The sequence below is a fragment of the Pimephales promelas genome, chromosome 1, assembly GCF_988280905.1.
Source record: "Pimephales promelas chromosome 1, fPimPro1.hap1.1, whole genome shotgun sequence".
Taxonomy (NCBI): Eukaryota; Metazoa; Chordata; class Actinopteri; order Cypriniformes; family Leuciscidae; genus Pimephales; species Pimephales promelas.
In genome coordinates, this window is record NC_142769.1 from 42,295,053 (window position 1) to 42,307,727 (window position 12,675).

Here is a 12,675-nt window from a genome sequence, read left to right on the forward strand (position 1 = left end):
ATTTGATGGCATATATCTGTTTCCATAAACATATTAAGCAGTACAACTGTTTTTAACATTGATAATAATAAGAAATGTTTCTTGAGCAGCAAATCATCATATTAGAATGATTTTTGAAGGATCATGTGACACTGGAGACTGGATTAATCGAGTCTTATGGATTGATTCGCACCAGGAATATATTTTTTTCTCTCAAATAAATGCAGCCTTAGGCATAACCTTCAAAAGCATACAAATATCCACTGTGTGTGTATATATATATATATATACACACACACACATACAGTATATGAAGAGTTCAGATGCAAAAGCCTCTAAATGCCATTTGAAATTTTCTTCTTTAATAATGATTTTTATCAAACTTTTATATTTAAGTTCAGTAATTTCACTTAAATAACAATTAATAGATAAATATCATTGCCATTAAAGTGAAATTACTGAACTTAAATATACAAGCTTGATAAAAATGATCATTCTAGAAGAAAATTTCAAATGGCACTTAGAGGCTTTTGCATCTGAACTCTTCATATATATATATATATATATATATATATATATATACACACAGTGGATATTTGTATGCTTTTGAAGGTTATGCCTAAGGCTGCATTTATTTTATATTTTATAAACATTATATATATATATATATATATATATATATATACACACAGTTTTGCTGTATAAGAATAAAAATTTGAGGACAGCTGTACAACAAAAACATATCATGTTTATAATGAAAAACTAGATGTTTTACCATTTACCATCATTGGCTCACCATAAATCATCATAATATTCAAATTCATTGTCTGCTGTTCCGTCACAGTACCGAATGCTTTGGTTCAAACAGTCAACAAGCCAGTCAATCAATTTTATGTGTCTCTATAATTGATTAGATAAATTTGCTGACAGTAAGTGAGTCAACAATTACTGGCTCACACAATTTATACTCTAGTTTCTATTTAGATGCACTTATTAAAGGCATATTGATACAAAGGGCATAATTAACAAGCTTTTCAATGACAAAATCACTAATAATAGGCAAAACAAGCAATACGTTTCCTTTAACTAAATCAATAATTGACATCAGTGGGCGTAAAGTCTCATTGTCTTCTGTGTTCTGGCAGTTGACCCATTTTCTGCTGAGGATGTGATGTCATCATCCCGTGACTAAGGGCATGGCATGACCTCGTTCTAAATGGCCTGAGGACAGGCGCTGCGCCAGAGGTCTGGACAAGCTATCGCTGAACTGCTTTGACACAGAGGTCTGACAGGATATTTTTAAACGCCACTCAGACTGTGGAGTAAACGCTGCAGGCGGCCTGACCTCAGACTCTCCTGACCTCATCGTTGACCCCAACAGACTCCAAACCTACAGCTCAGGGTCTGATGGGTCTTCACCCCTGTCTTTCCTTTCATACTACTGTTTCTTTCTGACCTGAGGGGGAAGAGCTAGTGACCGAATAACAGCCCATTTACCACAAAACTAAACCATCAGCAAAATGTCATGGTTTCTCCTCCAGTTGCAGAAATGACAGAGATAGTAGGAGGCAGATGTGTTGAGAGATCAGCAGCACTAATTTGTCACAAGGTTAAATGTATGTTTTTTTTTTTCAGAACTTTCAATCCAATTGATGAAATAAGCTCATGCAATTTTTATATGAACGTGCCCAGAGACGACGGAAAAACACACGGAGAGCAGCAGCTTTCGTTTCTGCTCTGATAGCCACAAGAACATGCTGAATGCTATTAGAAATCAGGAATGGTGAGAGAACATAGTGCTTGTACGTTTTTCATCTTCAAACCAAACTTGGGTCTTCAGCCGACACATTTAAATCCTGTCTGGCTAGCGCACTTCCCATAATGTTTACGCGTTAGGTCATTAGGTGGAGAGTAGACGGTATATAGTGGCTGTTTGAACACATTCGACCACATGAGCATCTATACTACAAAAGCAATCCGATCAAATGTGTTTTCGACTTCCTCTGGAAGTGGTTGAAATTGAAGCTCAAAATGTTTTAGACCCTGTTTACACCTGTATTTAGCATAGTTTACTTGTGATCCGATCAACCAAAACATCTTAGAGGATTAGTTCACTTTTAAAATCCGTTTTGCTGATAATTTACTCACCCCCATGTCATCCAAGATGCCAACATCTTTCTTTCTTTAGTCGAAAAGAAATTAAGGTTTTTGATGAAAACATTTCAGGATTTTCACCATATAATGGACTTCATTGGGTACCAAACGGTTCAAGGTCCAAATGAGAGTTTCAGTGCGTCTTCAAAGGGCTTTAAACGACACCAGCCGATGAATAAGGGTCTTATCTAGCGAAACAATCGGTCATTTAAAAAATAAATAAAAAAGTTTAAGTTTTATTAGCTCAAATGTTCACCTTGCACTGTTCTGTAATGCGCGTTCGTGATTCTCCTGTTCAAACTCGTTCATCAAAATGAACAAATCTTTTTGAGTCATTTCGTTCACTGAATGAACCAATTTTTGTGAACCAATTCACTTTTAAAAGTGAACTAATCCTTTAATAACCAGGTGTAAACGGGGTCTAACACACCAGTGCTGTCAAAACCTCGACACATGCAGTGAACCTGCATTTCACAAAACATGTAGTGGTCAAAGGATATATGATTTTGTTTTTTTATAAGTTTTTGGTATGACTGATGTGTTGCAAGCAGGACTTTTATTTAGATGGCTCGGCAGACTTTTATTTTGACAGCGTTGAAAACGCCAGCGCCCGGGCACAGTTAATTAATTTATAGTCTCGGTTTAACAGCTATGTCTAATACTTTATTAGTAGGGATGCACGATATATCGGCCACATTATCGGTATCGGCTGATATATGATCATTTTCAATGTTATCGATATCGGCCGACAAGAACATTTAGCCGATATCTAAAAGTAATGTAAAGTAAAGTAACTAAAGTAACTAAAATAATGTATTATTTCCTTGAGCTGAGGCACTTTAGATGTGAACTGTTCAGCATAATGCCTTTAAATTGCTTGAAATACAATTGAAATCACTTTAAAAAAGGAAAATCCAGTTAAAGTGCAAAATGTGCAGCGCAAGTCTGTCATATCGGCTACACAACATTGAAATAAGAACATCATAATTGTGTTTTTATCTCGGCTTTTAATGAAGAAAATCAAAAATTGTCTAAAAATTTGGATTTCGATTTATCGGCCAAAATATCGGTTATCGGCTTTCAAATATAAAGAATTATCGGTATCGGCCAAAATTGTCATATCGGTGCATCCCTATTTATTAGATAGAACTGTTAAACAAAGAAAATAAATGGTATATGAAAAAGAATACCAAAGTCCCTTTCTCATCTACCATCAGCATTCAGCAAATACTCATTTATATAATTTAAACAAGTCTTTGAAAAGCTAATTAACATTTAATTTTGCAAACCTTGCAGGCTTTTTGGAATCCTAAACAGGCCTATAAAACATGTTTTTTATATGACCTTCTATTGAAGTAGAATAAAGAAAAGAATACGAGAGCAGGTGGGACGAGCAGAGTAAAGAAAGCAGGCACAGAAAATAGGCGATTATAAATAGGAACATATCTCAATCAATGGGGAGTTTAAGTAGGTTTTTATCTCGTGCTTTAGCCGGAGCTTTTCCAAACCTTGACAAGACGGACTCCATTACAGCACAGCCAAATTACACCTGAGGGATCTCTTGCCCCATCAACCGCCAGTAACCGCGCTTGAGCTGAAAATGCTTTGGTGAAAATGTAAAAAAACAAATTGATGAGTCTTTCCTTCACAACGCCTGAAAACAGGACAAAATAACACTGCGAGAGACTTGTGCTAATTTACGGGCCCGCAGCTTGAGGCACAGCACCAGATGGGGAGTGGATAAGAGCTCATTTGTGTCTCCTTACACCATTACAACATTTTTAGCGATGAAACGCTGGTGTGATTTCACAAGCCAATCACTGCTCTAGCAGAGCCAAGTCAGGATAGTCAAATTTAATCTACATCCACAAAACATGACATATCCCTCTCTCTGGCTTCCCGCTCCTTTGTGTTAATGTGACACTTTCTCACTCGATTTGGCCCTTGTCTCTTCGCTATATCTCTCGCAGGTCCACCGTATTTTTTTTTTTTTTTTAAATTGGGGTTATTCACTGTCTCCCCTACATTTAGAAGCGTGGGTAAATGCATTTTTGTCTCAGTGCATGCATTACCTTAGTCTAATCTTGTGTGGCCTGCTTATTCAAGGCAAGGCAAGGCAAGTTTATTTATATAGCACATTTCATACACAGTGGCAATTAAAACTGCTTTACATGGAAGAAATTAAAATAATCACAAGAAATCAGAATAATTAAAACAGTTTAGAATAAATAAATCATAGTAATAAAAATAAAATACAATAAATAATTAAAACTATTTAGAATAAAAAATAAAATGAAGTACAGTAATAGTAATATTATATTCACAACGAGTACAAATAGCAATGCAGATTAAGACTAGGTGTTTTCCTAGGCAGAGATTGATTTGGTATCTGCATTGCTATTTGTACTTGTTGTGAATAATCAGGCCACACGAAGTAATTATTTTTATTTTTAATCACTTTTACTCACAACATGCTACCTGGCAACATAGAATACCATTCATTCAGCTATGCTATGCGGCGGCACTGCCAGACTAAGACAATAAATGCACTGAGACAAAAATGCATTTGCCCACCTATCTAAATGTAGGGGAAACAGTGAATAACCCCAGTTTCAAAAAAGGGTGGAGTGTTCCTTTAACTAAAACTGATTTTGTAATACTATCAATGAGATGAAGGACAGTTTCTGGAACAACAAAAATATAACAAACCACGACACGAGGCCAACACTGAATCGTAGCGGCATAGAAATCACAACAAAAGCCATTCTGGTTTGTTTTCAAGCAAAAGAGAAAAGCTTAATAATTACTAGTCACATAATGTACATTTAAAATGCACCAAGCAGTTGAATAAACAGTGCCAAGGGTTATCAAATAATAACTTGTTTCATTTGCATTTTTGGTGACAGTTTGCATTGTGCATCAAAACAAACACACTGATTTTCTTTCCTTCTTCGAACGAGTACTGGTAATGAACTCATGAAATGATTTTTGGTCTAGTTGATTTCCAGATGAGTGAGGATGCTCACAGTTTTTAGTGGGAATGAATCCAAATGAGTACGAAAAAGGTCAACTGTCCGCATCTCATTTATTTCAGCTCAACTATTTTGCTGTATGTCCAGGAACATGTAATGTATAGCACATTTTCTCATATGTAAACTCCCCATTTGAATAACTTTTAGTAGATGTATTGTGACATTTTTGACCAAGAATGTAACTTTTATGTAGCTCAATGCACATTTGTACTTATCATTTTTCATGTGACTTATATTTATAAATTATACTTATAAAGTTGGAGAAAACATCTTCAACCTTTTAATTATAAGGGTATGGTTCAAACACAACTTTAACATGATAATATACTACTCTTTGATCACTTTTGACTTGTAGACATGCTATATTGAGCTTGTTTTATTTTAAGTCTATTTAATGTGCTGATTGTCCAATAGAATCAAGAAATTATTTTGTATTTTTAATACTTATTTTCCCCCAAATCACCTGAATGTCCTAGTGCTGCATTCACAGTATCACAGCAGGAGCCAAAAAACAAACAAAACAAAAAAAAATCCAAGCAAAAACTGTGCCTTGTCTGAGGAATGAATAATTTGTCAAGTCAGTCTGTTGAGAAGAAGCCACAGAGGTGTGAATTAGTCTAAGCTCTGCAATAGTACAGGAGGCTCAATGCTCAAAGACCGACATCAAGAGATATTGATCCGCAAACCACCGCAGTGAAACAGAGATTGCGAGAGAAAGAGAAAATGATAGATGGCAGAGAGATATAGTAAGAGTAATAGTATGAGATGATTGAGAATGGGGAGTGAAAAGAAACAGAAAGAGTTTGGGTCCAACAAAATTCAGAGATGTGGTAATGTCATGACATATCACATAGTAAAATATGCAAATCAAGCATGAAATCTCATTTCATTTCATCAATTTCATTTTTCAGGTCGTGTTGTAAATGTTTCACCAGTGCACGTTATTCTAATAAAAGTGTTTGTTTTCATAATATTTTCATCCTATAAATCGATAGTGTCTTTGCAGAATATTTTGACTAAACCGTTCAATTCAAATGGATTAGTTTTACAATCTCTTTATGAACTTTAAGTGGAGGGACAGAAAACTCTCAGATAAAAAAAAGAAAAAAAAAGGTTTTATTTGGGTTCTGAAGATGAACGAAAGTCTTACGAGTTTGGAACGACATAAGGGTGAGTAATTGATTACAGAATTTTAATTTTTGGAGGAACTAACCCTTTAATTATTCAGTTTTACCCAGAAGTACAACACATAATGGACAATGAATAAAAAAGAACCCAGCCTCAAAGATGCCCAAAGAACCCAGTGTGGGCATCTATATGACAGCTATAATATTCTTTCTTGTCTTCTAATATGTAGTTTAATTTACCTGCAGACTTGGTATGATGAACGGTATGATGGTAAACACATCTTTCTGAATGCTTTTGAAAGAAGTGGCTTAAGCTCATCGAGACGACTTGATCAAAAATACAGTAAAAACTAGGGGTGTAACAGCTCTGTAAAAAAACCGAACCATACAGTTCTCAACCCACGGTTCAGTATGCAATACGGTTAATCTCAAATCTGAAGACACATCTATAATAAGGTTTGTTGAAATAAGACAACAATGTTTTTTACGCTCCACATGGGTTTGACAAGATAGCAGCTGTACAATCAACTGTTGCTCCTGTCTGTGAACATTCTTGCTCTCCAATACTATACTTTTGTAACATTATAAATGTCTTTACTGTGACATTTAATCAATTTAATGCATCCTTACTGAATTAAAGTATTAATTTCTTAAAAAAAAAAAAAAAACGGACCCAAACTGAATGGTGGTGTGTATATGCAGTATGTATGCATATATATACAGTACAGTGCAAATGTTTCAGGCATGCTGTGTATTTTCACCAAAATATAAATGGTTTTAAGCCAGTTATTTATATCTTTTGCTGTAATGTGTCAGTAGGAAACAGTAAACTGATATTTCCTACTAACACACTACAGCAAAATGCATAAATGGCTGGCTTAAAAACATTATTTTTGGTAAAAATACTAACAGGCTTAAGTACTGTTTATGTTATTGTGTATATTATGTGTATATATATGTGTGTGGTTCTTCACCTCTCTCTTAAGTCATCCAGACAGCGTTGAAGGTGTACTTCCCCGGCAGTGACCAGAACATGCTCTCCAGTCTCCTGAATCAACACTTCGGCACAAGGGTCGGCCTGGTTCAGCAGTCTCATACCCCGCACCAGCTTTGGCATCTCACCTGCAAACACACAATGTTTGAAATCTGTACTGTATAAAGCGCTATATGGTGCTCCCCCTGTGGTCTGCGTGGGTGCTAACGCCCCAGTATAGTGATGGGGACACTATACTGTCAAAGAGCACCGTCCTTCGGATGAGAAGGTAAACCGAGGTCCCGACTCTCTGTGGTCATTAAAAATCCCAGAATGTCCTTCGAAAAATAGTAGGGGTTTAACACCGGCATCCTGACCAAATTTCCCCATTGGCCCCTGTCAACCATGACCTCCTAATCATCCCCATATTTACTGATTGGCTTCATCAGTACCTAGAAAAGCGCTACATAAATGTAACGAATTAATATTATTATATAAATAAAGGAGACTTGACTTGACAAGAGGCTGTTGAAGGATGCACGTAAACTATATTGACCTCAGCCCATGTTGGTTGGTGCACAATTTTTTTATTTATTTCAGAAACATGGTATTTTAAAATATAAAGCAGCCAAAAATGTCCTGTTAAACTCTAAGCAAAAAAAAACTGTTTTGGGTTCAAATCTTCACTAACATTAGAAGCAGACCTCGGGGGGTTAGGGCAAAATAACAGAACATGTATGATATGAACCCTTTAAAGCAGCCTCTCTTTCTTCCTTCAAATAAAAATGCTGCTTGACATCAAAGCAAATTCCTTTGGAACATGTTATACTGACAGCAGTAACACTATGACTATGAGAGCTTTTTAATAAAGATGGTGAGTTTTCACCAGCGATGGCTTCTCCTGACCTGAAGGCAGCTGAAGTTACGGTTATGAAACTAAATTTTGAAACAGCCCTCTGGGACAGTGATCTCCCTCACAATGAGATCTTGTGTTTGTTTCTGTGATCAAGATCAGACAGTTCTTTGGTGTGCTAAACTGGGAAACATTTAACTTCCTCATTACAGATGTGCTTGTGACTAATGTGTCCCACATGAGCGAGTGTGATGCTTTGAGATAGCCGGGGTTTCCATGCCATCATTGACACTGCTAATGAGGATCACCTCTGAGTGAACCTGGAGAAGTCGCCATTACAGCCGCTTTTGAGGGATATTTGCACCTTAGAGACCAATTAGAGATGACAATTTAATCTGTATGCTTACGCATCTATTTCATGGTAAGTCATTGGAAGCTGCCATTGTAAGCAGTATTCACCAAAAAAATGCAATGCGTAATGCGACTCAAAATCCTTAATGCGATAAAATAAGTTTAGGGAGATACCGCAGATTAGTTAAAGCAAGAGAATTTGCGTCATTAGAGTAATTTACGTCATGATCGTAGAAGTCAGGACTTTATAACACTGAGCATCTACAACAACGCAAGCACCTGTAACCCTGGTAAGGTGGACATTTCTATTCTACAGTAACTCTATAACCCGATTTCCCTTATCTGTTTGTGATCAGATTTTAAGCCTCTAAACTCTAAAAAAAGTTTTCAGTCCAATGATCCAGTAGGCAAATAGTCATTAGTCATTCAAACAATCACTCCAAAAAAGCGCTAATATAAAGAAAACCAGGCTGATTACATGAGAGATGGGAGAGGGAATAGCGACTCGCGTAAGGTTTTCCATTAATTATTCATTCCAGGTTTTGGTGGCGTTGTTTTACAGCGTTTTGCTTATAGTATAATGAGCCACGGCCACTGGTTTCACTTTCCACAGCCAGTAAGTTTGAACTAGAGCCAGACCGATATATCGGCAGGCCGATATTATCGGCCGATATTAGGCATTTTCCAAACCATCTGTGTCGGCAGTTATAACGGCCAATAAATGAATATTTCAAAAATAAAATAAAAATAGACGAAACACGCCATTTTTGAACTATGTCATGAGTGTTGTATAGTTTGTCCACCAGAGGGCACTCTACACCGTCCCTGTTGGCAACACTCGTTGAGTTGGTCACGAGAGATACGTTGCTTGAATAACAATTAAAAGAACATCCCCATCTGTTCTCTTAACTCAAATAAGCATGACAAAATTTGTGACTATCATGTCCAGTTTTGCTGCGGTTAAATAAGCCGAGAGTGAAGCGGAATTAGCTAGTAATAGTTACGTTGTTACAGTGTAGTTGACTGACTGTCCTTTTAACTTTTGACAATGTGACTGTATTTGTGTAAAGTATTTCTTTAATAGCGCGTGACAGTTATAGCAATGAGACGTATCATCTCTCCTTGGCCTGTTATATTGAAAATGTATATTTTACAATTTGCAGTATGACGTTTTCCATTGCTAAATTATGGCTCATCTAGACTAGCTAACCACAAAGCTAGCTAATGCCACAATCATCAGTCTGTTCTGTTGTGACAACAAAAGAAACAAGTTTCTTTTTAAAATGCATTATCATATTATTTTAGTTAAAACTCATAAATAACTACAAATAACTAATGTTAGGAAAATCTGTTAATGTTTTGTTGCGCGTTTCTGAATTTTTTTTTTATATATATCGGCCGATATATCGGATTTTAAAACAAACAAATATTTGTATCGGTATTGGCCTTCAAAATCCTTTATCGGTCGGTCTCTAGTTTGAACCAGACCAATTCAGCACAGATCATTTGTGGAAATCCAATTATTATTAGTTATTATCGCCATTAAACGAGTATATTTGGTTCTCTTACGAGAGGTTCTCACGTATTGTGTAAGCTAGCTTATGCTATGGGAAAGATTAATCTTTTCTGAGATATTGAAGCCAAAAAAAAAAAAAATCCTTAATTTTGTATCCATTGTCAAACCAAAGCAGCTGCCAAACCTAGAGCGGGCTATCTAGCGAGCTCATAGGCTGCTCTGCGGCAACTGCAGCAGCCTATCGGTGAACATGGCGTGATGTCAAGCCCAATGAGAGGCGCCCACGCTCTCATGGTGTCAGAGCCCACCAGAATGGCCATGGCTTTGGTTTATATAAGCGAGGTTCAGAGGCTGCTTCCCAGATTTTGATCTCTTCAGCACCACGTCGCCATCTAAGGGGTACCTTGCGAGCTTAGGACAGCGCTGAAGGCGCTGCCGTTCTGATGTTCCCTCTAAGTGCTTATGTACACGTGCTAGCCCACCACACTGTTGCTGGCCACCTATTTTTACCACTTTCAGGGCTCCCCGGGTTTCCCTTGGGCTCATGTAGTGGATGCTTGGCGCGCACGGCGTTGACAAAGGGTTCCCGTAGCTTAAGCAAGCTTACGTAATAAGAGGAAACCTCTCGCAAGAGAACATATTGGTTACGTAACGTAACCTCGGTTCTCTCTAGAAGTGGGAACGAGTATTGCGTAACCGGCCTGCACTGGGCCGGCTGCTGCTGCACTGCATTGACAATGGATACAAAATTAAGGAAAAATTTTTGGCTTCAATATCTCAGAAAAGACGAATATTTCTTCTAGAGAGAACCGAGGTTATGTTAGGTAACTGATACGTTATGTTCAGGGTTTCCCCAGGTTTGATTGCAGCAGGACACAGCCCCCTTACCTGGACCCATCCCATATCACTACGATTCCCTGGCACGATGAGGACACCAGATCCCCCTTTTGTTATAACATTTTATTTCCCCCATTTTTGAAAATTGTATGTTTTTCAGAGGCCTGACACCACTCCCACTGTGTCTGTAGTTTGCTCCTTCCGCTACAATATATACACATACATAGACACATAAACAGCTCACTACATTATGTAACTTAATCATCCAACACACTTGAAGAAAGAAACTAAGTGTTGACAAATGACAAAATAAACGTGTTATAGAAGATAAATGGTGTATGCTTAATTTCACAATAAGTGTGTGATCTATCGAGATTATTAGCCTAAAAGGGTGCGAATTATCACAATAAAGAAATGATACACACCATTACGTTCTGTAACTTAATCATTTCACACTCTTGAAAAAAGAAACTAAGCTTACTAAATACAGTACATACCCTAAAAAAGTTTCTATTACATTCAGAACTTTCCCCAAGGCAGGGGAAAAAAATAACTGCTTGTTCATTTGTCATTGCGATGAGTCAATGCACTATTTGCTTATCAGCTGTTTTTTCTTGCATCTGAAAGTTTTCTGCAATGCTTTACCTGCTGCCTCACAATGCAAAACAGTACTCAAGGTGAATGTGTTCTGTGTTTTAAATGTGGCTGCTTTTGCTCATCAACACGTACTTGGATGTTTGGGCTCGATTGCTACTCTGACGATGGGCGTAGCTTCAAAGTTGATTGGCGTGAAGGGTGGGCAGGCAGGAGATGTGGAGATGGTGGCCGACTTGAGAATGAATTCCTCCATGCCACCAATACCTGCAGAGATACAAACAACATTAAACTAAGCTGCATAAAAAGACCAGTCAAACTGTTTTACACAGGATTTTAAACCTCGTAAAAAGAGTTGTTAAAAATGAAACATTATTTATACATCGGCTTCCTGACATAACAAAGGCCCCTGTGTGCTCACTTTAGGTGGGAGGTTGTGTGAGTACGAGTGGAAGCATGTGTTAGTGCACGTTTTGATGGAAAAAGAAACATACTTTGAAGAACTTTTGCAATAGTGCTGTGATGGAAGATCCCTAAATTGTAGTGGTGATATGGGCAACATGCCTAAAAAAAAAGTGTACTTAGTCACAAGAAGCTACTAGAAGATAAACAAAACAAGCAGTCCAGTGGTTTTTGCTTTTCACGTGTGTGGGTTCAAACTCATCTTTAAAAAACCAAACCAAACCAAATTTCAACATATCAGTATGTTAAAACTTTAAATATACATAATTTACTTTGACTTTGGTGCAGTAAAAATATAAAATCCATGAATGTTATTGTGGAAACTACATGCTGTTTTCATAATATCACTTTTTTTTTCAGACAGTCAAAACAGGGATGGAAATTAGCATCAGGCACCAGCCACATGCTGGTGATTTGGTGTTGTGGCTTGAAAACTCGCTTCACCCACCAGCCACCGTGGCGGGTAAATAAAAGTTGCATGCTGTTTCACCTGGACACTTTTAGAGGAGGCACACCTTGAGAATTTAGCCTATGGACTTAACAGCTTAAGTATTGTAGATCTTGTAGTATTAATTTTTACATGCAGTTACACATTGTCGATTAAAAAACAACAAAGTGGCAGGTAAAAAAGTCGAGTGGCTTGCTGACAAAAAATGGGATGTTTTCCATCCCTGTATATATGAAAATATATAGCTGTCTTTTTATTTTAAGTCCCTTGCATGGGCATTAACAAAATAATATATTTTAGTTTTTTAATTGAAGGTGCCAGAATGCTACTCTCTGGCTTTGTTTACATT

At 37.1% G+C, this 12,675-nt stretch overlaps 1 protein-coding gene across 2 annotated transcripts in view; it reads right to left on the reverse strand.

Annotated features, from left to right (window-relative positions):
* efl1 (elongation factor like GTPase 1) overlaps positions 1–12,675 on the reverse strand; it is a 108,600-nt gene that overhangs the window by 22,598 nt on the left and 73,327 nt on the right. For both annotated transcript variants that reach the window (XM_089129715.1, XM_089129714.1), the window contains 2 exons: positions 11,552–11,683; positions 7,267–7,414 (listed from right to left, as the gene is read on the reverse strand). In XM_089129715.1, coding sequence (XP_088985841.1) covers positions 7,267–7,414; positions 11,552–11,683 — 280 coding nt within the window. The remainder of the gene's footprint in view (positions 1–7,266; positions 7,415–11,551; positions 11,684–12,675) is intronic.